Source organism: Eriocheir sinensis, chromosome 51, assembly GCF_024679095.1.
Source record: "Eriocheir sinensis breed Jianghai 21 chromosome 51, ASM2467909v1, whole genome shotgun sequence".
NCBI classification, from domain to species: domain Eukaryota; kingdom Metazoa; phylum Arthropoda; class Malacostraca; order Decapoda; family Varunidae; genus Eriocheir; species Eriocheir sinensis.
The window spans coordinates 9,014,073-9,041,473 of NC_066559.1; the positions used below are offsets into that span (position 1 = coordinate 9,014,073).

The 27,401-nt window shown below is 43.0% G+C and overlaps 1 protein-coding gene across 1 annotated transcript; it reads right to left on the reverse strand.

Moving 5' to 3' along the window:
* Positions 1–93: 93 nt before the first annotated feature.
* Positions 94–26,301, reverse strand: LOC126982645 (structural maintenance of chromosomes protein 1A-like). The gene is made up of 18 exons (XM_050834854.1): positions 26,065–26,301; positions 22,748–22,989; positions 22,082–22,230; positions 21,193–21,361; positions 17,171–17,383; positions 16,354–16,576; positions 15,652–15,938; positions 15,173–15,384; positions 14,500–14,740; positions 9,495–9,806; positions 7,737–8,192; positions 6,710–6,909; positions 5,985–6,147; positions 4,211–4,354; positions 3,188–3,382; positions 2,684–2,862; positions 1,397–1,574; positions 94–1,175 (listed from the first exon to the last, which is right to left on the reverse strand). Exons 1-18 carry the CDS (start codon positions 26,174–26,176, stop codon positions 1,035–1,037), a joined length of 3,816 nt encoding a protein of 1,271 aa, XP_050690811.1. The 5' UTR covers positions 26,177–26,301; the 3' UTR covers positions 94–1,034.
* Positions 26,302–27,401: the final 1,100 nt, after the last annotated feature.

Genomic DNA, 27,401 nt, shown 5'->3' on the forward strand with positions numbered 1-27,401 from the left:
AATCACACAGAGGTAGAGAAAAAAAAAGTATGGTCTAGACTGGAGGATCGCCTAACACCACGACCATCACTGACGTCCGGACCACTATAAAAATATACCTTTCCTTACAAAAATATATCAGTCGAACTTCCAATGAGAGCAAATAAATAAAGTGTACAATCTATAAGTAAACAAATAACAAACATAGTGAATCCTTCTGCAAATTTTAGACATTCACACCAACGAAAATTAGAGCAAAAATAACCATCCGCAGTTTGTGAAAGGCATAACCTCTGCCACAATCTATATAATTCGCCTGTGAAGAAATTGTCAACAGCATAACCTCTGCTACAATCTATAATCCATCTATAAAGAAATTGTCAACATAACCTCTGCTACACTCTATAATCCGTCTATAGAGATACTGCCAATAGCATAACCTGCGCCACAATCTAATCCATTAACAGAAACAGTTTGTAAAAAGTTTAAACGCTGTCCACAACTTCAACGAGTGGGCAGCAGTGGGCCAGGGAGGGAGCCAACACACGGGTCACCTGCCACCCTGTGCAATCCAAAAAGAACAGAAAAAAAACTAAAGAAATATGTGAAATAAAGAAAGAAAAAGTGATGAACAGATGATGTAAAGAAAATCTCTGCTAACTTCTCTTTATTGCTACTTATCTTGCATCTCTGAAACATAAGCAGGGCACTGAAAAAGCAATGATACTTAGCAAACCTGAAATCAGATTCCGTTAAAGTATTTTGGTGTGTCCCAGTGCTGTGTATCTCATCACTGTCCCTCCCATCCCTATACCTCCAATCGCTGCGCTGGTTGTCGCTGTGTGTCCCTGCGCTGTGTATTTCATCACTGTCCCTCCCATCCCTATACCTCCTCCTATCCCTGCGCTGGTTGTCGCTGTGTGTCCCTGCGCTGTGTATTTCATCACTGACTCGCCCATCCTTGCGTCTCTCATCCCTCCGCCTTCTCCTATCGCTGCGCTGGCTGTTGCTGTGTCTCCTGTCGGTGGGCACCTTGATCACCCCTGTCTCTCCTATCACTGCGCTGTCTGTCGCTGTCTCCCATTGGTGGGCGTCTCACCACCATCTTCCCCATCACTGGGCCTCCAACTTCTGTCTTTCCTGTACTGCGTGAGGTCCAGGGAGAACACTTTGCTGCGGGCGTAGTCATTCACCATCTGTTCGAACACACGAGGATATGAAGAGGTGAAACAATAAATAAAGAAGAAAGGATCACCAAGATGGAAAGAAAATGACAAACAAGAGAAAGAGCAGCAACATCTTACATTGAAATAAAATAGAACAGACCAAATCACCCCAAAAATTGACACCATGAAGAAACGTTACATACACAACAGATCACCTAGAAAGAAAAGGACAAACAACAGTGGCATCTTACATCGTAGGTGATCCCGAAGAGAGCATCAGCCTTGTGGTAGAGGTCGAGGCGGTGCGAGATGACCACGACTGCCACGTTCTGCCTCAGCTGAATAATGTTCTTGGACAGCTTGCGAATGTTGCCTGGGTCCAGCGCTGCGTCCACCTCATCCAGCAGGAAGAATGGGGCCGGCTTGTAGCTTTTGGGTGAGAGGGAAGAGGGTTAAGATGGTTGAGGGAGAGTGGCTATGGGTATGTGGGTAGATGGGCATGAGGCTGGGTATGTAGTTCCTGGGTGTGGGTGTGTGGGGGTAAAATTTGTGAGTGTGTGTTTTGGCATGTGTAGATGGGTAAGAAAGTTTCCTGTTATCTGGATGCACGTGGCCCAGATTGTGTATGTGGCTGGGTTAATGACAGCTTGAAACATACGAGCGTGAGTGAGTGTGTGTGTGTGTGTGTGTGTGTGTGTGTGTGTGTATTTACCTAGTTTACCTAGTTGTGAAATACAGGAAAAGAGCCGTACTAGGCTCATGCTGTCCCGTCTCCATAACGCTTATTATCCAGTTTGGCTTTAAATTCATGAATCGTTTTTGCACACACAGTCTCCTTGTCAAGTCCGTTCCATGTTGTTATGCTTCTGTTTGGAAAACTGTATTTCTTGATGTCTCTCCTAGTCACTCTTCAATTTCTTACCATTGCCTCTTGTCACACTTCTGTCATGTTCCACTAGGTCTTCCCTGTCCAATTTCTCCAATCTCTCTTGTATCCTGTGCAATGCTATTAGGTCCCCTCTCTCTCTTCTGCTCTCCAGTGTTGTTAGTCCCAATTTCTCCAGTCTTTCTTCATAAGTATGTTCTCTCAGAGTTTCCGGTATTATAGTCGCTGCTCTTTTTATTCTTTCCAACTTCCTAATTTTTCTTCAATCTAGGTGACCACACTAATGCTGCATATTCCAGTCTTGGACGTATCATCGATGTTATTAGTTTCTTCACCATTTCTTCATCTAAATATGTAAATGCTGCTTTGTGTGTGTGCTTGCTGTGTGTGTGTGTGTGTGTGTGTGTGTGAGGTGATAGTTCATTATGTAAACAGGGCATACTCGCTAATTACATGTGTCATTCCAACTGAGACGTGACTGTATCAGGGGAGGAGAAAATGAATGCATGTGACTTGGTTAGTGAAAGCTGGGAACACGTGTGAGAAAACTGCCCAAGGAAATGCCCATAAGTAAAGCCTTGTCAAATGTCTGTGCTCGGATGCTGATAAGTTTGAGAACATGGTGATTATCTGACTAATGCCACTCTCTTACCTGTGAAGGGCGAAGAGGAAAGCGAGGGCGGCCACAGACTTCTCCCCGCCCGACAGGCTGCACATGCCCTGGCAGCGCTTGCCTGGCGGGATGCAGTGGTAGATGACGGAGCCAAGGTAAGGCTCCTCGGGGTTACTTGTCTCCAAAAGGGCCTGAGCCTGGTTGCTCTGACACAGCCCCTGCACCAAGAATAGGTCATGTATGGTATTTACTCTTAGTTATCTATATTTATAAAAGATAGTTAACCCCTTGACTGCAGATTTCCTACAAGAAGACATCATCGAACTACAGGAGTGGAGCAAAAAGTGGCTGCTACAATTCAATGAAGAAAAATGTAAAGTCATGCACCTTGGGAGGGGAAATCCAGCATACCAATACCACATGGGAAACATTCCACTATCCACCACAGAGGCAGAGAAAGACCTGGGAGTATATGTTACCAGGCTACCTGTGAAAGCCAAACCCATGCCAATCGCAGCGGACGGGTTAAAAACATTGACCCACCTTATACACCTCATCGATCTTGGCAGCCACGGTGTTGAAGCAGTCCATGAAGAGGTCGTAACGGCGCTGCTTCACCTCCTCGAAGGCATTCTTGGCGTCGCTGGCCTGCCGCTGAATCTCCTTCAGTTGTAACTTCATATCCCGCATGTGATCCGTGGCCTGCTCCATCCGCTCACTTGTGTTCTTGCTGGGCGGCTGAGGGGGTGGGCGGGGAAAGGATGTTAGGTGTGTGTGTGGGAATGGGTTAGGTTATTTCATCCATTCTGTCATTTTTCTCTCCAATCCTCCTCTATTTTCTGATATTCAAAGCAATCTCTTATGTGAAACTTTATCAAATGTGTGTGTGTGTGTGTGTGTGTGTGTGAGGTGGTATTTCATTATGTAAATAGGGCATACTCACTAATTTACATGCACCATTCCAACTGTGAAGTGACCATATCAGGGGAGGAGAAAATGAGTGCTGAAATATTTAGTGGACAGGGGAAGGGGAAAAATAAATAAATAAATAAATACTGTTAAAGCAATGGACCTCAATCTTAACTCTGACCCTATTTCACTATGATACCTCTGCTCGACCCCCCCCCCCCGATGTGAGAACCCAAATAGAAGCATGCATGTAATTAATCAACAAAGATGTGAAAAGGAAAAATTCTCTTCTGACATGGCCACAGCAACCCTTCAAATGACCTCTTAGCCCCTTGACTGCGGATTTCCTACAAGAAGACATCACCAAGCTACAGGAATAGAACAAAAAGTGGCTGCTACAATTCAATGAAGAAAACTGTAAAGTCCTGCACCTTGGGAGGGTATATCCAGCATACCAATACCACATGGGAAACACTCTATTATCCACCACAGAGGCAGAGAAAGACCTGGGAGTATATGTTACCAGGCTACCTGTGAATGGGTTAAATGGCTGGCATAACTCTGCTACAAATGAGATCTACAACCATCTCCTCACTTTCTTCTCATCTGTCCTGTGTCACCATTCACCTGTTAGCACCAACCTGTTACATTACTTACATGCATGGATGAGAGGATCTTCTCCAACGACCTAATTTTGAGCTGAATGAGACTCTCCGATGCCTTCTGGTGTTCCTCGTTCTCCACCTTCTTCAGCGCGTTGGACAGGGAGGAAAAGTCCACCTCGATCTCCGCCTCACCTCCCTGCGCACGTGTGTGTGTGTGTGTAGGGGAAAACAATGAATTATCTTTGCTGTTACAGAAGGAAGATAAAAATATGGTAGTGAATGACAATGTGGAAAAGTGAGGTGGTGGAGAGGATTTCCAGATGGAGAGAGAGGTAGAGACAGAATCGGAAGAGCGGACACAGAGAGTGGTTGTAAAGAAGAATGCACAGGCCTGAAAGGGAGTGGCGGAGGTTAGTGGGTGGACTAGACGATGTATACTTAGAGGGCATAATGGAGAATACTAGTGAGTGGGAGTAGACCGGAAAGGGAGACTGAGGAATTGATTGTTGAGTGTAAACAAAAACGAAGACATGAGTTAAAGAAAGAAGAGAGAGAGGGAGGGGAAGGAAGAAGTGGAAATGTTATGGAAAAAAAAAAATAATAATAATAAATAAATAAATAAATAAATCTGGCTGTTATTATGGAAAAGTTTAAAAGAAGGGCATTGCTTGAAATGAAAAAAAAAAAAGGCATATATGTGATGAATGAATATATGACAAAGAGGATCATATGGAGGTTAATTAGTTTTATGGCTGACATTAGGCGGATATGAAATGAATGCAAAGAAAAACAATAAGTTATCACACAGCTGTTATTATGAAAGGAAGTTTAAAAATAGGATAATGGATGAACTGAACTAATGAAGCAGACCTTTTTTTTTTAGATCAACGGCATTAACTCCTTGACTGCGGATTTCCTACAAAAAGACATCACCAAACTACAGGAGTGGAGCAAAACGTGGCTGCTACAATTCAATGGAGAGAAATGTAAAGTCCTGCACCTTGGGAGGGGATATCCAGCATACCAATACTGCATGGGCAACACTCCACTATCCACCACAGAGGCAGAGAAAGACCTGGGAGCATGTGTTACCAGGCTACCAGTGAAGGCGAAATCCGTGCCAATCACAGCAGACGGGTTAAACAAAAACAGCAACAATAAAGCCTGCTAAACACTGCTCCAACAAAAGAAAAAAGAACAAGAGGGCAAAGGAGAGGTCAATTTCGGGTGGAGATTGAGGGGTCTTGATACTCTCCTCCTGAAAGAGTTTAAGTCATATGCAGAACAAACAACAAATCATTAAGCTGTTATTAGGCAAGAAAATTAAAATATAGGGGTGGTGGGTGAATAAAACAAATGAAGAAGATATGTAATTAATGCATATATGACTGAAATGACAGAAGAGAGGTTAGATTTATGGCTGTGGAGGGCAGGAGGTAAACAGCTGGTTCTTGGGAGCTACCTGTTAATTATTTCTCGTTGGCAAAAAAGCTAAACAAGAAAATTGATTAAGCTGATGTATATAAAGTAAATAAATGTACAAAATAAATGAATAAATAAACATAAATTGTATAGCAGGGAAAGTTTATAATTCAAATCCAAATCAGCTTTATTTTGCACTATATCTTCTCATGTATTTCATTTTCTAGACCCTAACTGAGCTTACTCAATCATCTTCTTCCCTGACATCCATCGCCTGGTGAATATTCTTGTGTTTTCCAATTTTCAAGACCTCAATTGATCTTTCTTGACTGGCTGTTTCTCTGACATGCATGAATACAAAATGGAATACAAATTGACATGCTCAGAATTCTTCCACCACCCACCTGCATATTCAACAGTGAGGAGGGCGTTTCAAGGGAGGAGGAGGAGAACTGCGTGCTGGAGGAGCTCAGAGGTGCCCCCTCCCGCAGTGCTACGTGCTTGAGGCTGCCACGCTTGAGGGGGAGATCAATGTCCTTGATGTGGCAATACTTCAGAATGTTGAGCCTGTATGGGGTGGTTTACGGGGTGTGAGTCGTGGTTGTGCTGTGGTCTTGCTACCATGTCCGTATCCATCCAATTTTCATCGCCTAAACCTCCTCTAGATTTACTCTTGCATCTTTGTCATCTGACATTTCCCTTCACTACTAACGCAACAACCACTTCCTTATTGACTGCATACATTTTTTCCCTAACATCCCTCAACTCTGACTGTCTGTCTTTCATCTTCATCGCCTGACATTCCTACAGCATCCCATTATACCCCTATTATCACATCTACTTTTATTTTTCAACTTAACATTCACCAACTTCTTAACTGCATACATTTTTAACCTAACTTTTATCTGCCTCAATATTTATCTGTATGACGGTCTTTCTCTTGGCTCTTCATCTCACTTCCTTCAACTTAATATCAACTAGAGTTGAAATGCAACATTTTGGAGCCTTCTGATTAATGTAAAATCACTAAGGTTTAAGGACAGACCACCTAGTCTGGACCATGGGGTCTGTGTGGTCTGATTTTCTATGTAAATCATCTTAAATCTCTCTCTTCCCCTCCACCACTTACCTCTCCACCTCCAAGGATTTCATCTTCTGCTTACAGGCCAATACTTTCTGCTCCACCTTTGCCCTCTCCCTCCCGATCTTCCTTGCCTTCTCCTGGGCCAGCTCCACCTCCTCATCCGTCTCCTGCACCACCTTTGCCTTGTCCACCCTCTTGGCCTTCTCCCTGGCAAAGGCCTTCATCAGCTCCTCTGCCTCCTTAGCCTGCGAGAAGAGAGGAGAAGGGATGGAGGTTCATTTGGCCTTGTTATTTTTCTTTATATGGTAATTTATATAGTGCAAGATGGCGGTGATGAGAGAAGGAGGGAGAAGAGAGAATGAGAAGGGATGAGTGGTGGGTTACTTCAAATGTTGGCTGATTATTTTGGCTTTGTTGTTATACCTTATATGATGACTTACTTATAAGGCAATAGTGGTGGTAGTGATGATGATGGTTTTATGTCATCAAGAAGGTACATAACACTGACCTGACCTTTGGCTACATAGAGGAATGACGGTTTAACATGAAGATAAATGAGAAAAAAATACCCACATAACCCTTATTTTTTTTTCCTCACTTCTAAGCAAAGTTTCATTCAATGTCAAGAAACATAAAATTAATCATGTGATATCTATATTAACCCCTTGACTGTGGATTTCCTACAAGAAGACCTCACCAAACTACAGGAATGGAAGGAAAAGAGTCTGCTACAATTCAATGAAGAAAACTGTAGTCATGCATCTTGGGAGGGTAAATCCAGTATACCAATACCACATGGGAAACATTCCACTATCCACCACAGAGGCAGAGAAAGATATGGGAGTATATGTTAACAGGCTACCAGTGAAGGTAAAATCCGTGCCAATCGCAGTAGACGGGTTAACAGCATATCATTTTTTTAATTGTTTATTTTTACAGCAAGGGAGGCAGCTCAAGTGGAAAAAAAATCACACACACACACACACACACACACACACACAAAAAGCCCACTAAACACTGCTCATAAATTTTGGTGCTCTTCTTCCTCCTCCTCCTCCAGCAAGTGACTCACCTTCTTCCTCTTCTCCTCCTCGGCCTTCTCCACTAGTGCCCTCTGAACCTCCACCACCCTCCTCCACCTCTCCACGTCACCGTCCTTGTCTCGGCTTCTCTCGTACTTTATCTGGTTCTGAAGGCGACTCTTCTGCTTCTCGAACTGCAGTCGCTTGTTGGCCCTCTCCGTCATGACCTGGAGGCCCTGTTTTTCATAGAAACGGATGCTGGGGATGCGGATCTCCTTGCAGAAGCTGGCAAAGACCTCATTCTCCACTTTCTCCATCTCGGTTTCCACTTGGCTTATTTTTGCCTCTTGATCCGCTACTTTGACTTTCGTTACTTTGTATGTTACGTTGCATAGCTCCAATTCCTTTCCCATCTTCTCCATTTCCACGGTTACTTGGGATATATGCTTAAGGATCTTGTCTTCCTCAACAGCAGTGTACTTTACTTGGTTTTTCAAGCCCATGACCTGTGTTAGAAATGTGGCACAAATTAAGGAGATGATGCGAGTACAATAGAAAGCTTGAAATGGAGGTGAGGAAGAGTCATGGGTCCACATTGCCAGACAGTTTCGGCCCTCACGGCGACTATTTCCAAAGGCCACAAAGGGGATTAGTCTAGTTCTCATGAGTGTTTTTCACATATATGGTGCAGAACCCTTGTCAATCTATCATTAGGAGCGTAATTACCCCATATAAAAATAGCCAAAAGCTCAATGAAAACCTTAGTATATGTGAGTGTATAAGCCTTAAAACATTTCAAAATATGGGCCATGGATAGGGAGGGCACAAGGTAAGTGACTGATTCTAAGGGGGCATCATATGTGGGGTGACTCACTGCCCTCTTGTGGTCTCCTTATATCCTCATGTATGTTAGTTTTCAGTGATAGAATAGAGTCAGAGTTAAGTGAGAATCAGTTTTCTGTGACATAATAGAGAAATACACAGAAGAGCCGTGTCGGAGAGTAAAGAAATCTTAGGCCCACAAACGCAACCAAATGGATTCATACAAAGGATGGGACGCAGCATGTTTGACTCATCCCAGTGGAAATATAGGTTGGTATTATAAGACCATTTCGCTTCTAACATCAACTATTTCTAAAGGTCAAAGAGGGAGGCAATTGAGTTTTAATGAGTGTTTCTTTAGGTTCATGGTACTGAAGAAGGGACAAACTACCATCAGGTCAAAAAAACTACTCCTGGAAATGCCCAATCGTCCTAGGAAAGCCTTGTCAAATAGGTGAACTTAAGCGACAAAATGTTTAGTAATATGGCCCATACACTCAGAAACTTTCAAGAGGAGGAACTGAATATAACTGCTTTTTTGTCAGTAAAGGAAGAAGCTCAAGGGCAAAATAAAGATTAAACAAAAAATACCATTGGTGCTGCTCCTGAAAATAGTTGGTAAGGAATGCAACTGTAAGGAAAAGGCATACAGAAATCTTGGGGATATGAACACACACACACACACACACACAAACACACGTTTCCCAAAATAACTGCGATACAAAAAATGTCAACTCGGATTCTCCTCTACCAATCCTCTGTGCCTTCCTCAGCTCTCTCTCTCTCACACATACACACACACACACAAACACACGTTTCCCAAAATAACTGCGATACAAAAAATGTCAACTCGGATTCTCCTCTACCAATCCTCTGTGCCTTCCTCAGCTCTCTCTCTCTCACACATACACACACACACACACACACACACACACAACTTTCCCCTCCTCAAACACACACACAAAACCCTCCCCACCCCAAAATACCTGCGACTCCAAAATCCTCATTTCGGACTCCTCTTTCCCGATCGTCTGTGCCTTCCTCAGTTTGTCCAGCAGACTGTTCCTCTCCTTCCTCATCGCCAACACGTTCATTGTCCCCCAGCGCCGCGCCTTCTTCTCCAGCTCTATCTTTCCCCCCGACACCAGACCAGACTTGCAGAAGAAGGTGCCATCCAGGGCCACCGCGCTCAGCTGCTTCTTGTTGCCGTGCTCGTCCAGGAGATTGTTCGCGACGGTCATGGCGTCCTCTGGGGTCTCGCAAACTAGTGTGCCCTTTGTGACGTACAGCACTGCCACCTGGTGTTGAGAGGGTGAGTTATTATAGTCTGTTTCATTCTGTCTGTCCACTCGCGAACGGAGATGTGGCACCTGCACATTGATAGTTCGTGATTGCATGAAGATCAACTTTATACTTTCAGTGATATATATATATATAAATATATATATATATATATATATATATATATATATATATATATATATATATATATATATATATATATATATATATATAAAAAAAAAAAAAACTTATATGAACCACAAACATGCCAATTTGCATCGATAATCTACCAAAGGAGCACACCAAAGAACTTGTATATCAAACAGTATAGTCTGATCATACTCGAATGATTCATAGCCTCTAAGATACCCATATTTCATCTCAATCCGATACATAAAGTGACATCCGACTCTGCAAGTCAATACATAAGGAATTTTGATGTGTTGCATGTAAATAACATGGGTAGCCTAATATTCTAAATAGCCTAGCATCACATTCAACACTTATTATTTACCGTTTCATGTTATTTCAATTATTAATCATTATTTACATGCAATAAATTATAAAGATACCCTTTATTTGCACTTGCAGAGCCAGATGTCTTTCAATATACATGAAATGAGCTATCAATCAATGAATTTGAAAAACAATAAATCGTTCGAGCATGATGTGACTACTATATGTTATTTGATACAAGTTTGTCTTTTGGTGTGTTTGTATGGTAGATTATTGATGCAAACGACTGAGTTGTTTTTTGTATACATAAATGATAAACATGCAAATATATTATTGAAAAGTAAGCTTGAATGACTATCACAACAGTTTGTTTTCACACATTCACGAACTAGAAATACGCAGGTGCCACATCCATCAAAATTCCCGCTTTGTTGCTGGACAGATGAAATGAAACAGACTATAGTTTAGACCTAAGAGGGAAGTGGCGAGATGGAGCTAATTTAGTCTTCCTCCATTTTTTGGGGGGCATTTTAGTCTGTCAAGCTTGATGTGAGTAGTTATTATTTTTCTTTACAGGAAAGGAAGCTGCTCAAGGAAAAAAAGTGGGATTGGCGGAACCCCTTCACTCGCCTCATTTGCCTGCCTCAGTCAGTCAGACGGTCACCCCACAACGGGGTACTCTGCCAGGGCTGCCTGAATGTACGTAAATTAAGGTAAAGCTAACCTTGCTGAGTCAACTAGACCTCATGAGGCGCCTCCTCCCTCGCCCCTTGTCGAAACTCATGGGGGTGGGTGTTAACACTTGGGTTAACCATGCACTGCTGCCTCGCCGTGCCGTATAGGGTTAATATGCGTTTCCGTGGTGGTGGTCAGCACGTCTGGCTACGGATCTATGGACACCTTTTTTCAAGCCACCACTGGTTACTTTTTTTTTCTTCCCTTCTATGGTGGAAAAACGAGTAGCGTTTTTTTTTCTTAACATTTTATATTGTCTTTTAGCTGCTGGAATTGTTGTATAAAAAAATTAATGCACAAGTATCGGTATCAGTCAAAATTTTGGTATCAGTACATCCCTATAAATAAATAAATCAAATCAAATAAATAATCACAATAAATTATATAAAAAAAAAAAGTACCTTCCTTCCTCACCTTGAAAGACGCCTCTGTGGCTCAAACATCACCAGGCCGCATGGGAGAATAATACGGGGTGGCTCACATGTTGGTCCACCTTCCCCCTACACACAGCACACCAAAGAGACAGAACACAGAACTACACGGAGAGTATGAACGTAAACTGTAAAGCTAGCAGAAGTGTTCCTCATGCAGTGCTGGGAGAAGAGGGCACAAATGACTGAATAAGTGCAAGGAAAAGCAATGAAAATAAGTGATTCAAGTAACAAACTGAAAATTATAGCGCACTAGTGTATTTTTTTATTTTTTACGAGGAGGCAGCTCAAGGGCACAAAAAAGTAAACAATAATAAAAAAATAAAAATAAATAAAAAAAGCCCGCTACTCGCTGCTCACAAAAAGAATCTAAAGAGGTGGCCGAAAGAGAGGTCAATTTCGGGAGGAGAGGTGTCTACAGTGAGGAAAGTTAAGTAATACAGTACCATTGATGGGCCAAGTGTGTGAATAAACAGAAGAGAGGACCGAGAGGAGGAGGACCTAAGAAGCAATACAAAGCGTTACAGGTCAATAGAAGATGTTTTACTGCCGCACCCTGACCTCCTGCCCTGCTGCCTCCCTTTGACAAAGATGACGAGGGTTACAGGACATGAACACAAACTTGACAGAACCAAATAAAGACGGCTGACAAAAAATACGTTTACAGAGCAACTACTAGACAATAATAATAATAATAAAGAGACAACAAACGACATACAGTAATCCCTCTGGTATCCGGGTTAATAGAGCCACGCGGGCACCCGGATATGGGAAAAACACGGATATGGTGTAGGTTAAGTCTACGGACCCGATAACCCAGCTTTCGCCTACCGCATTAAATATATCATCGGCACAAACGAAGCTACTTAAGATCACGCCCGTAAGCCCACGACAGCCTTCCATGCCAGCGCATACATATGTGTATGAAACGACTGCAGGAACGATATGTTATAGCCGTAAAAATGAAAAATATGTTATGGGTTAAGCTACGTTTCAGCCGCGGCGCCGCTGCCACCCCGCCCCACTCGCCCTGAGAATATATATCCTAATTATCTCACAAACGGAGCAACTTAAGCTCATGTCCTTATGCCCACGTCACCCCTTTAAACCTGTGCACACGTCTATATATGAAACGAGTGCAGGAAAGATGCATTATAGCCTTAAAACCAAAAAAATGTTACGGGTTACATCCAACTGCCCGCCTTGCTCCGCCGCCCCGAGAATGCTCTACCTTGTTTTCTGCAATATTATATTATCTACGCTAATGCCAGTGCATGCAAGCATGGGCGTTGTGACGTCTCTTGCAAACGATAAGTAGTGACTATACAGGAAAGCATCGAAAAAATTCGATAATACGAAGTGAAAAATATATATAGATTCGGTTCACGAAAGACATGCTTCAGACTATACTAAAAGTAATACAGTTTTGCCCACTGTTTTCTGCATCCGATGTCTATAGATTAGGCAGTGTGTCCAATCCAGTCCTCCACACTTCACCATCACTCACTAGCTGCATAGTTTTGAAACCCCTTTGCCCGACGAAAATCAAACACATCCCAGCCAGCGGATGAGTTGTAGTGAAAGTTAGAGGGATTGTCCTAATATATATAATGCATTTCTATAACAGTAAAGGAACAGGAAATGGTAATTGTTTTAATTATTTATATTTATTAACAGATATACGAAAAATCGATAAACGAAAGGTTTTTTCAGTCCCTAACCCTTTCGTATATAGGGGATTTCCTGTACCTAAGAAAAATTGTCGGGGCGTTGCAGGGCTGGTCAGCACCCGCCATAGCCCCAAGGACGCGGGTGTTCTGTTAAGATTCGCTCCTATCGGGGTAATTAATGCTTGTAAACCCTGCTGACCTATATATATATATATATATATATATATATATATATATATATATATATATATATATATATATATATATATATATATATATATATATATATATATACAGAGTCGTCCCTCAAATAGTACGGTTTCCAATAGTACGGTTTCGGTTTTATACGGATTATCATGGATGAATTTTTTTATGATTTTTAAATTTCCCGCTTGTCGCACCAAGTAGCCATAGTGTGAGTGGCAACACTTTTCTACCAAAACATCTGCTGAAAGCATCCCAAAGAAAGTGTGCACCTTGCAGAAGAATTCAGATTTAAGAGAAGTTACATTTCGGGATGAGTTACTTTGTGGTAGGGAGAGCATACCACGTGAATGAGAGCAGTGTTCGCTGCATCTATCATAGTGAAAAAGAAATTCTTGCTGCAGTAACTGCGAGTGCTCCAAGAGTGCTGTAAGAGTGGAGATACAGACCGTCCTTTTCTGTTTGTTCATAAATTAATCTATTATAAACACATAAATAAGCATTTTCTGACCTTAAACAAGATATTGATGGGCAGGAGTGGGCACTCCTACGGAATTCGGGCACAGTTTCTACTCGGCGGTCAAAGTTGCCAGTTATACATTTTCTGCTATAGTGTTACCAAGCTGGACAAGTGAGCCATCCTGGCAGCGCTGCCTTCCACATTGTCAGCGAGCGAGCGACGTCATACACTCACACTCTCTCTTACTCTGAACCACAATTTCTATTATTGCTCTCAACATCATACTTTAAATAAGATACGAAACGATAATTGTGGAGATTAACTCTGCGCCTCCCAATTCACATACCTGAATACTACCGGATACAGGCGGGGTCTGATATGGTGCACCCGGATAACTGAGGGTTTACTGTATATTGCCGAGAAACTTTGCAAAAACTACTAAAATTAACCGACAAGAAAAAAACATTGAACAAATAACAAGTTGGTGAAAACAAAAAGGAACTGAAAAAAAAAGTACAGAAATGACAAAAAATACAAAAAAACAATGGAAGAAAAGGCATAACAAAAACTTGACAAAAAACACAAAAATAAAGAAATGGAAAATAAAGCACAGGAACTTGGAAAAAAAACCTTGACAAAAACAAACCCACACAAAAAACTAAAACTAATCATAAAAAAACAAACATATTAGAGCAAAAACTTGACAAATAACACACACAAAACAAACTGCTGTGAAAAAACAACTTTCCCTCACCTTGATGTAGGGGTGCTCAAACTTCACCAGGTCGAAGGCGAGCCTGACATGCCGTGGGTTCTGGATGTCTCGGAGGCTCTCCCTGATGGGTGACGGGTTGAGGGAGTCGAGAGGCAGGAAAGTCTCACGGCCGATTTGTTTGTCTGCCAGGTACTTGATACAACGGCGCGCTGTCTGTTCGGTGTCCACCACGATGGAGTCCAGGTGTTTGCCGAGGACTCGAGTGATGGCAATCTTGTACCTGAGTGAAGGGGTGAAGGGGGTGTAGGGGTGGGGTGTTGTGATGGGTAGTTAAGTGGTGCCAGGTGTAGGGGTGAGCTGTGCCAGGAGATGATAGGTTTGGCACTAAGGAGGAGGAGGAGGAGGAGGAGAAAGAGAAGGAGAAGTAGGAGGAGGAGGCAGCTTTGTTGAGTGCCAATATGATAGATACAGTCAAGAAAAGTGGCTGGTGAGGTTAGGTGGGGCTAGTCTTGTAGGGGTGAGCTGTGCTTGTAGGTGGTAGTCTTGGCAGTCATGTAATGCAGTAAGGTAGAATGCAATGAGGTAAAAAAAACTAAGTTAGAAAACAAGGACAGCAATACCTACCTTTCATGTATAAGCTGACAGAAAATCCCGAGTTAATATTAAGTTAAAAAAAATTATAAATAAATGGAAAACATGAAGTCACACCTACCTCTCATGTATAGGCTCACAGAGGTTGCCCAGCCTATCGTACACTCCCTTGAAGAGCATATTCAGGATTCGCAACAGCTTCTCCTTAGTCTGCTGCTGCTCGGCCTGGTCCACATCACACTCGGCCTCACTCAGCTGCTTCGTCACCTCCTCCAGCTGGTTATTCATGGACTCAATCTCCTTCTTCTGTGTGGTGACTCTCTCCTTGTACTCCTAAGGGTGGAAGAACGGCATTATCATTATCAGTCTCTAACCCATGATGCTGCCTCTTATAGTTCCGTGTTATACTCAGCATTTTCCTCTCCGTCCCTCTTTGTGCACTTCTTAGCTTGCACTCTAAACCTCACTGTAAAAAAAAAAAATAATAATAATAAATAAATAAATAAATAAAAAAATAAAAAATAAATAAAATAAAATGAACAGAAATCCGCTTCCATTGCCATAAAACAATAAACTAAACAAATAATCAAACAGACTAACCTTCAGCGTCAGACTTTTATCTGCAGCTACCTTGATAAAGACTTTCAACTTCTCCTTCAGGGCCTCTGCTCTACACATGGCCTCCTTCACCTCGTCATCCTTCCTCCGCAGCGCTGCCCTTCCCTCCTCCATCTTGCGCTCCTCATTGGCCAGGCTGTCGAGCTGGGTCTTGTGCTGGCGGGAGAGCTTGTCGAGCTTCTGCTGGTAGGTGACAGAGCGCTGGGCGGCCTCCTGCTTCAGACGGTGGTACTCCTTCAGTTGCTCCTCCTTTAGCTGTATATCTGTGCCTGGGTGGGTGGACGGCAAGGGTTCGTCAAAATGAAAAAAATATTGGAGTAAAGTTAGAAATGAACAGATTTTAGTCTTATCTAGATGAAAAAAGCTAGTACATGAACAAGACACGACGAAACAAAACTGAAAACTAATATATATAAATAAGTAATATTAGAGAAAATCAATAAATAATTAGATAGTAGTAAGTACATGTATAAGAAAAAAGCTAATGATAAAAGAAACCAATCAATTAATACATGAGGAAAAACATAATAAACAGATGAAAAGAAAAAATCAATAAATAAATAAAACAAAATAAAATCACAATCAAATAAAACCAAGAAAAGTAGAAAAAAATAAGAAGTAAAATTAGTGAAAATAAACAAATAAAAATACATAAAAATAAATAAATAAATAAATAAATCGCACCCATCCTCATCGACTCCTGGGACAGCTCCTCCTCGTACTTGGTTGCCAGCTCCTCCACTTCCGTCAGTTCCTCTTCTAACTTCTTCAACTCCCTGAGCCGCGCCTCCCGCCCCTCTGTGGCCTTGGCGAGCAGCTTGAGGCACGACTCCACCTTCTGTTGCCTATCCGCCAGTACCTCCTTGGCAGTGATGATCTCCATGCGCTTCCTGTTGTACTCGATCTCCTATGAGGGGAGGGAGGGATGATGATGATGAGATGAAAAATTAAGTAAATGAGGACAGATGGAAAGAGGAGATAAATACAAAGGATATTTCAAATTGATAAATGAATCAGGATGGAAGGAATAAGAGGAGAAGTGAAAGGAGGAGGAGAGGAAGAGAAAGAAGAGTGAAGATACCAAGATTTGGGATTGGCGAATTCAATATAAAGGATGGATGGAGGAGAAGGAAGAATTAGGCAAGTAAGAATGGAAGATTAAGAGCAAGGGAGGGAGAGAAGGAAGGAGGAATGAAAAATAAATAAATAAACAAATGAAATATTTTGAAAGGCAGTCTCTTTCTCTCTCTGTTTCTACTTATCTGTTTGTCTGACTCTCAGTCTATCTGTTTTTCCCTATGTCTGTCAGTCTACCTGTCTCTATGTCTAGCTGTCAATTTCTCTGTCTAAATGTCTCTCTATGTCTGTGCATTTGTCTGTCTGCCAGTCAATCTGTTTCTTCATTTGCCTGTCTGTCTGTCAACATTTATCTGTCCATCTCTCTCTGTCTATCTGGATTTCTCTCTCTCTCTCTCTCTCTCTCTCTCCCCCCTCCACTCACCACGTCTAGAAAGCTGCCGTCCTGGGTGACGAGGTCCTTCACAGCCACAGCCTGCCTCTCCACCTTCTTCTGTAACACCACAGTCTGCTCCCTCATCCTCTCCTCCACCTCCCCCAGGTGCTGCTCCACCTTCTGCAGCTCCTTCTCCATGTTCTTGCTCTCTTTCTTGGTGCAGTAAAGGCGGAACAGCTGCAGTTTTAGCTTGGTCTTGTCCTACGTGTGGAAGAATCAGGTGTTAATGAAACTAGATGGATATTAACCCTTAGATGGCGGTGAAACTATATACATATACAGATGGTCCAAAATTCAGTCAGTCAGTTTTATATGGCAGAAATATAACATTTTTCAGACTGTGGTAGAATCTATATATAGACGATAGTTAAAACCTCTATTATGCAGCATAACTATATTTATCCTACAGTTCTAAGCTCGGCAGTGACCATTCATTTGGGGGGGAGCTACTCTTCAAATACTGCCGCCGTCTAAGGGTTAAATGCCACACACACACACACACACACACACACACACACACACACACACACACACACACACCAGTTAAAATTAGATTTAGGTCTCAAGTGGCTGCAGAAGTGGTGGGAAAGTCATGGAAGTTAGCAAGAACAGAGACCTACAAAAAAGTCTGGGTAAGAAAGGACAGAAGTGTGGAGGAAAGGAACACGATAAGAGAATTGAAGAATCAAGCTAATGAAAAGAATGAAGGAAGATCAGAAGAGGATAAAAGGAAGTTTTTCTGGAGAGTGATAGACATGGACCTAAGGAAGTGGTACAGAAGGGAAGGGGTGACAGCTTGAAGGTGGCATACATTAATGTGAATGGGTTAATATCGTCAATGTTAGAAATAGGAGATTACCTGAGTAAGGAAAAAACAGATGTTATGGGAATTGTGAAAACCAAATTGACTGGTAGTATAGATGCATTTAACATAGGGGATGGTAAATATAATGTATGGATGAGAAATAGAGAAAATAAACGAGGAGGAGTGAAGCTATTGTTGAAAAAAGAATGGACAGTGGAGGGCGTCACCTATGGCGAAGGGGAAGCGGAGGTCTTGAGTGTGGGAATAAGACTGCAAAGGGGAGGATGCAGAAATATCGTAGTGGTGTATGTCCCTCCAAACAACAATTCATGGACAGAAGAATTGTACAAGAAGCTGGAAGACACATTGGATTGCCTAAGGAAATTGCTGGAGGAGGATAAGATTCTGATAATGGGGGATTTTAATTGTAAGGAAGTGTCATGGGAAAACTGGTTCAACAGAAGGAAGTGAAGCTTCATGGGGGAACAAAGTTTTGGAATTGGTTATAGAAAACGTCCTCACACAGTGGGTGGAGGAAAATACAAGATTCAGAGGAGAAGACGAGCCATCTAGATTGGACTTGATAATCACCAGGGAGCCAGATATCATAGAGGAGATGAACTATAAGAGCCCTATAGGGAAGAGCGATCATGTACTTATCGAGTACATATTACGAGAAGGAGGTAAAATGATCAGGAATAAAGACTACAGGAAAGAATGGTTTAACTTTAATAAGGCAAATTTTGAACAACTTGGGAAACGTTTTGAGGAAGCATAATGGGATACTTTTTTGAGGCTGAAAATGTGGAGGAAAAATGGGCTATCTTTCTACGGATTTACAACGAAGGAGTGGAAAAGTGGGTACCAAGGATGAAAGGCCAGAAATCAAGAGAAGAGTGGTACAATAGAAGGTGTGTAGATGCCAAGCAGGAAAAGGAGAAGGCATGGAACAAATGGAGAAAAAATAGAAGGATGGATCTATGGAATGAGTACAAAAGGAAGAGGAATGCTTATGTCAAAGTAAGAAGAGAAGAAAAAAGTTCATAAATGGAAAGTTGAAAAACAGAGATGAGATTCTAAAAGTTAAAGTTAATGGAAAACTTTTGATAGTATAAGTGAAATAGTAGAAGAGATGAATAACTGTTTCCAAACAGTGTTCACAAAGGAGAGTGAGTTTGAAGGTGTAGATGCAGTGCCGGGGAATAGAGTGCATGGGTCTGGAGAGAATACAAACATAAGCAGATAAAGTTAGAAAATTATTGGAAGAATTGGATGCGAGGAAATCAGCAGGACTGGATGGTGTATCAAATTGGGTGCTAAAAGAGTGTAACCAGCAAATAGCTGAAAAGTTGAGCAACTTGATTAATGTCTCACTAGCACAAGGGAAGGTACCGAGAGACTGGAAGAGGGCTAACATCGTCCCAATACATAAAGGAGGAAGTAAGGAAGACCCGTTGAACTATAGGCCAGTGTCATTAACAAGTGTAGTAGCAAAGATGTGTGAGAAAATTATAAAAAACAGATGGGTGGAGTATTTAGAAGAAAACAGTATATTAATAAACAGCCAATTCGGATTCAGAGGAGGACGGTCTTGTGTAACTAATCTGATCAGCTTCTATTCAAGAGTAATTGATATAATACAGGAAAGAGGCAGTTGGGCAGATTGTGTGTATCTGGACTTAAAGAAGGTGTTTGATAAAGTACCACACAAGCGATTAATATGGAAACTTAATCATGTTGGAGGTCTGGGTGGTTCAATATTGGATTGGATTGTGGACTTTTTGACGAAGAGAGAAATGAGAACAGTAATCAGGAATAATAAATCAAGCTGGAAGGAAATGATGAGTGGAGTCCCCCAAGGATCAGTGCTGGCTCCGATTGTGTTTGTAACTTATATTAATGACATGACAGAAGGGGTGACAAGCTATATGAATATGTTTGCTGATGATGCTAAAATAATGAGGAGGGTGGCTAATGAAGATGACTGTGTAGCCCTGAGCCAAGATCTCGATAGAATAAGCGAATGGTCACGCAAATGGGAAATGACATTCAATAAAGAGAAGTATAGCGTGATGGAGTTTGGTAAGAGCAGTAGACGAATATCAGGGAACTACTCTCTGAGTAAGGAAAGAATCATGAAAAAAACTGAAGAAAAAGATCTGGGAGTGATCATAACAGACAAGTTATCCTTTGGCAAACATATAGACTGGATAACTGGGGAAACATACAATCTTCTTAGAAACATAAAAGCAGCATTTACATATTTAGATGAAGAAATGGTGAAGAAACTAATAACATCAATGATACATCCAAGACTGGAGTATGCAGCATTAGTGTGGTCACCTAGATTGAAGAAAGAAATTAGAAAGTTGGAAAGAATACAAAAAGCAGCGACTAAATTACCGGAAACTCTGAGAACATACTTATGAAGAAAGACTGGAGAAATTTGGACTAACAACACTGGAGAGCAGAAGAGAGAGAGAGGGGACCTAATAGCATTGTACAGGATACAAGAGGGATTGGAGAAATTGGACAGGGAAGACCTAGTGGAACGTGACAGAGGTGTGACAAGAAGCAATGGTAAGAAATTGAAGAAGAGTGACTGTAGGAGAGACATCAAGAAATGCAGTTTTCCATACAGAAGCATAACAACATGGAACGGACTTGACAAGGAGACTGTGTGTGCAAAAACGATTCATGAATTTAAAGCCAAACTGGATAATAAGCGTTATGGAGACGGGACAGCATAAGCCTAGTACGGCTCTTTTCCTGTATTTCACAACTAGGTAAACTAGGTAAATACACACACACACACACACACACACACACACACACACACACACTCGTATGTTTCAAGTTGTCATTAACCCAGCCACATACACAATCTGGGCCACATGCATCCAGATAACAGGAAGCTTTCTTACCCATCTACACATGCCAAAACACACACTCTCACAAATTTTACCCCCACACACCCACACCCAGGAACTACATACCCAGCCTCATGCCCATCTACCCACATACCCACAGCCACTCTCCCTCAACCATCTTAACCCTCTTCCCTCTCCTCACCCCAAAGCTACAAGCCGGCCCCATTCTTCCTGGTGGATGAGGTGGACGCAGCGCTGGACCCAGGCAACATTCGCAAGCTGGGACACAAACGCTAGGTAACCAAAAGAGGTCATCAGAGCACAAGGCCACTCACTCGCGCCTCCTCCAGGGTCTTGTACTCCTTCTCCTTCTTAAGGTCGAGTCGGCAGTCATGCAGGTTCCCCACCACCATCCGCCGCTGCTCCAAGTTAGCTCTCAATTTCTCCTCGACCTTCTCCATTGCATTCTTGCAGTGCGTGTACTTCTTGGCCAGCGCTCCAGACCTGTGTGTGTGTTGGCATGCAAGGATTAACCCCTTGGATGTGGATTTCCTACAAGAAGACATCACCAAGCTACAGGAGTGGAACAAAAAGTGGCTGCTACAATTCAATGAAGAAAAATGTAAAGTCATGAACCTTGGGAGGGGATATCTAGCATACCAATACCACATGGGAAATACTCCACTATCCACCATAGAGGCAGCGAAAGACCTGGAAGTATATGTTACCAGACTACCGCACTACAAGCTCAAGGGTTAATGTTACAAAGATGAGCACTGGGGCAACACGCAGCTATAGTACGTGCTCCGTTGATACAAAATAAATAAATAAAACAATAATACTACATGCCTAGTCCATCGCAGTCTCATTATAAGTGTGCCTAAACTACGTAGACTGTACCATTCGTGTTTGTTAGGTCTCATATTATTGTTTTGGGCGCCGGATACAACAACAAAAATTCCTGTATAGTTTCTTCAAGTTTGTAAGCTTCTATATGTATAATTTATCTTACTCTTGTTTCCCATACTTTACATCATGATACTATGCTCTTTCTCTCTCTCTCCCTATCTTACTGTACATCCTCTTTCACTCACACACACACTCTCTCTCTTTTTCTTACCCCATCTTTCACTCACACACCATTACTCGCTCATACACACGCACACACACACACACTCTTTCTTACCCCATCTTTCACTCACACTCCCTCTCCTTCCCACTCACCCCGATATCTTCTCAAACAGCTCAGACTTCATGTGGCCGCCCTGTGTGGCGATGGACTCCACAGTACCCTGGAACACCATGAAGTTGCGGCAAGCAGCGTTGATGCCCACCTTCCTGAGCTCTTCCTGGTACTTCTCCCATGGTACAGTCTGAAGGAGGGAGAGGCAGGGGGAGAGGAGATTTATTGGAGTGTGTAGTCATGGCATGAGAAGAGTGAATGTCAGGGAGGAGAGAGTATATGGTCGTCGAGAGTAGAAGACTCATAGCCTGTCCAACCTAATAAGGGAAACTGAGGATGTTAAACAAGAAGAATAAGAGGAAGAAAAAGAGAGTCACGGCTCCACAACTACTGCGGTCATATGGCGCCTAACACTCAATATTAGAGTTAAACTGTATGTTTATGAGAAATTAAAAGTGCAAATCACCTGCTCAGGGGGGGAGGGAATGAGAGAAGACATGAGAGTGAATAACATGGCAAAAAAATGTGCAGTTTTCCCTATAGAAATATATTAATACTTGGAACGAGTTAGAAGAAAAGGTGGTGGAGGCAAAACGTGTGTAGCAATTTACGGAAAAGCTGGACAAGTAACGATAAGCCGACAAGACCATATGAATTTAGCTTGGGCCCTGTATACTACAACTAGGTAAACACACACACGCACACACCTTTCCTGCCACCAAGAACGTCGAACCTCGAGAACACATGATCCTCTTGAAGGCTCTCTCTGCCCCGTCTGGCAAGGCAAAGACAGCGGTGACGGAGGTGGAGGGCGGCAGGGAGTCGGACTCACTCTCGCTGCCGCTGTGCATGCGATCACGGTTGATGAGCTGCGAGGACTTGCTCACCCGCAGGTCCTTCAGCCGCTCGCCCAGCACGAAGGCCACGGCATCCATGAAGTTTGATTTACCTGCGGGTATGATCAGGGTGAGGTTACTGGGTCAGGTGGGGTCAGGTCATCCACTCACAAAATGCTGATGAGAACTGATTGATTTCTCCTTTGTCTTCCTTTCCCCCTCCCACACAGCAGTCTTTCCACACTCCCCCTCAACCACCAACCCACCATGCCCCTAGGAGGATGACAGCAGGCCCCTCCACAAACACCTCAAAAGTCAACAGCCCCACTCACAACCCCGCCTTATTGCTACCTCCACGGCACTCCACTCCTCCTCCCAGGCATCAGCCCCCCCACAACACCCACCTAGCACCCCGTACCTCCAATGCTCCACCACTGCACACACCCCGTACAATACTTCACCACGCCAGGCCTCAGCCCGCACCGCACCTCAACACCGTAACTCCCCACAGTCACCTCACCCCAGGCCTAAGGTAGTTCAGAAGGCCTCTGAATGCCCCAACCTCCACACACCCAACAGGACTACCCACCCCACCCAGGAGAGGCCCCAACAGGACCTCCTCACAGGGAGCGACCCTATCTGCCTAATTCCCATTCACCACAACCCTGCACTCCATCCACCTCCCTCACTTGACCCTCTCCAAGAAACCGCCAACATCCTACCTGCCCCACTTCCTCACACCGGTAGCCTCCTGCAAGCACCTCTCCCAGAAACTGTCGCCATCCCACCCACACCACTCCCAAACACCCCTGGCCTCCTGCAAGCACCTCCCTCAACATCAGTGCCTCCACAACCACACACCAGTCACCACGCCCCACTCCAGACACCTCCACCCACTGTTGCTGCCACTGCACTGGACCCTAACCACTCTTCCTAAGCCGCCCTTCTCACCAGCCTCGCACCCATCATCCTCTCCGCTGGCCACTCCATCTCAGAATGCTTTGCCAGAACGCTTCCCTCAATTATCTCTTTCTTCGCTACATCTTCACTCTGAACCCTCCACCTACGTCTCTGTTGCTCTTTTGGAATGCCCGGTCTCTGTACTGGAAACTTCCACTCTTCAAAAATTTCCTCTCCTCCCTCTCCCCACTCCGTCAGATTGTTCATAATAATACGCTCGAGACACTTGCAGGATACTGAAGTGAGACATATTGGTCTGTAATTAAGAGGGGAAGAACGCACACCTTTCTTAAAGATGGGGACTACTTGGCAAGGTAGTTGGATGTAATGCACCATCTCCTGAATGCACCAGACCGGATGCACCCCCAGCCTAGTCTGAATGCACCAACTGCTTAGTCTGAATGCACCACCTGCCTAGTCTGAATGCACCAAACTTTCTAGTCCGAATGTAGCAATAAATGGAAGTCTCGTTCACCAGTGTTAGTTACCAAGAGTGTAACAGTAAATTAATACAAGCATCATACAGCAAGTCTTTATTATTCTTCATTAAAATTTTAAAATGTTGTACTGCCCTGTTACACAATTAAAAAGTATGATCGTCATACACTATCAGTTATTGTTCACCAGCTGTTATGGTGTCTGGAAGATCATTGATAAAAAGTTCAAATAAAATGTAAGTTACCAGAATGTAGCAATAAATAAATAGAAACATTACACAGCAAGTCTATTATATTATTATTCTTTATTACTATGGCCCTGTATTTTAAAACACTGCACTGCCCTGTTTCGGTTTAAAAGTACAACCATCATATCCAAGTTTGAATACTGTCAGTCAAGTGAGGTTCTTGAGGAACAATGAAAATTACAAAAGTTACTGGAGCACAGTAGGATACTTAATCTTCTGCATGGTCTGCTAATTTGCTGCATTTCCTCAGGTACTTGGAAGTAATAATGTCAGGGTTATCATAATCTGTCCACAGTTGCTGAAGCTTTTGTTGCTTACAGTTGGTTTTCTTATTCTGGATCCTTCATATTTTTTTGTTTGATCAGCCTTACTTGTAGAGGGAGCAACTTTGTCTCGTCATTAAGTATATTTATTAGTAGGTAGTCAAGGGGGGTAAAACACCTTCCACACACCTGTCATGACCCTCTGTACCTTCCACACACCTGTCATGACCCTCTGTACCTTCCACACACCTGTCATGACCCTCTGTACCTTCCACACACCTGTCACGACCCTCTGTACCTTCCACACACCTGTCATGACCCTCTGTACCTTCCACACCTGTCACGACCCTCTGTACCTTCCACACACCTGTCATGACCCTCTGTACCTTCCACACACCTGTCATGACCCTCTGTACCTTCCACACACCTGTCACGACCCTCTGTACCTTCCACACACCTGTCATGACCCTCTGTACCTTCCACACACCTGTCATGACCCTCTGTACCTTCCACACACCCGTCACGACCCTCTGTACCTTCCACACACCTGTCATGACCCTCTGTACCTTCCACACACCTGTCATGACCCTCTGTACCTTCCACACACCTGTCATGACCTTCTGTACCTTCCACACACCTGTCATGACCCTCTGTACCTTCCACACACCTGTCATGACCCTCTGTACCTTCCACACACCTGTCATGACCCTCTGTACCTTCCACACACCTGTCATGACCCTCTGTACCTTCCACACACCTGTCATTAGTCCCCTCCGAATCCAGTCCTTAAGTCTTGTGGTATTCACTATAAATGTCTTGAAGGCTTGGATATGTCTTCTTTGTACTCCCAGAATTGTTACTGACTGAAGGCATTGTGTTGATACTGTCGAAAGTTCTCCTAAACTACTGGTAAACACACTATAAAAATAAAAAAACCGAGCTGTTCTTTATAAACAGTTCCTAATCTATCAGTCAACAAGTAGTTATAGGAGCGAAAATGTAAAATAGTAACTGGCCTTAAGTTTTGCATTGGAACCATAAAGGGTGGTGCATTCAGACTGGGAGTGGTGCATTAGGACCAGGCCCGTGGTGCATTGGAAATTTGGAACCTTATACGTGGTGCATTCAGACCAAGGGTTAGTGTATTTAGGCAGTGGTGCCATATGACCATAAACCCTTGGGAAGACTTCCAGACTGATGCTCAGACTCTGTATATCATGCCTTTAACAGAATAAAAGACAGGTAAAGACAGAATAAAGTAAATAAACAACCACACTCACCAGCCCCATTAGGCCCTACGATGGCGGTGAAGGGCTGCAAAGGGCCGATCAAATGTTTTCCGTAAAACGTCTTGAAATCCTCCAGCTCGAGGGTCTTCAGCGACGCCGCCATCACCTCTGGGTAGATTTCTCCTTCTTCAGAGTCTTGGCTCCGCGTGGGAGGCTTGGGACACGAGGAAATGGCTGAAAACTGAAGGACGCCACGCCACGCCTCGCTGGGTTTTGGCGGCAAGAGAAGGAGGGAAGGGATACGGAGCTATTATTAGTTATTATGTTATCATCATCATTATTATTATTGGTATTATCCCTATTATCGATATTCTTTTTATTATCTTCTTGACTCACCCAACGTTACTTGAGTCTATATCGTACTCATCACATTGTATTTTCCGGATTCTGGCCCATAACTATGGCAAGAAAATATTTATAATTTACTATTTCAAGACTAACTTTAATTGACTATCGTTATTTGTGTGGATACGGCAGATTTGAGTCTGAAATCGTAAAAATGTTCTGTCTGAGCACGAGACTGGCCACGGGGGGGCAGCACGCGCCGGGGCCGTCCTCACTCAGCGCCAGGTTCAAAGGGTCGACCGGAAAGCGAGTCAAATTTTAAACCAACTGGCGCATGTCATCAGGCGGACGGTTGGTGGGCTCAGCTATGGTTTATGCCTCAGCGTTTGGGTTGCTTGTTCTTGTCAAATCACAATGCCTTGAAGTTGTTCAGTATCTGGCTGCAAGTCTCTAAGTAGGCTATTTAACGCTCTAGAGAAAGCACTTTGGTCTGTCTAGGTCAAGGGTGTCCAGACTTTTATCAACAGAGGGCCACATGCGGAAAATATACGAAGGGTCGGGCCACTCGGTATATTTATGGATGGATATAGATTTTAGAGTTTATAGTTTTACAGGAATTACCACGAGTAGGTCAACTGGCCTCTTGCAGATTCCTTATTTTCTTATGTATTTTTTTTCTATAAAGGAATGTTATTAAGTAGATATAGGCAAGTGTACCTTTAAAGAAATCTATTTTCTATAAAGTCTTATTTACGTATGCAGGATAAACTATTGAATCCTGTTATAAGAGGATCGAGTAGCATCATGCTCGTTAGAGGGGATTTGAATGTAAGCTTAAAGTTTTCATTGTACTTATTATTATTACACAGCAAGATGCGGGGCCGGCACGCTAACCATTCTTTGTGTATCTATTAATTCACCTATCTATTTATCTCCATCTTTGCTGTATTTATTTCTGCCTATCTGTCTGTTTCCATCTCTGTCTATATATGTGCCTATCTGTCTATCTCCATCTTTGCTGTGTATCTATCTATTAGCCCATC

Coding starts and splice junctions, on each gene's coding strand:
- LOC126982645 (XM_050834854.1), bottom strand. CDS start 26,176: ATGGCGGCGTCGCTGAAGACCCTCGAGCTGGAGGATTTCAAGACGTTT. Junction 16,577..17,170: donor ACGGCAGCTTTCTAGACGTG/GTGAGTGGAGGG, acceptor CTCCCCTCATAG/GAGATCGAGTACAACAGGAA. Junction 8,193..9,494: donor TGAGGATTTTGGAGTCGCAG/GTATTTTGGGGT, acceptor TTTCTAACACAG/GTCATGGGCTTGAAAAACCA.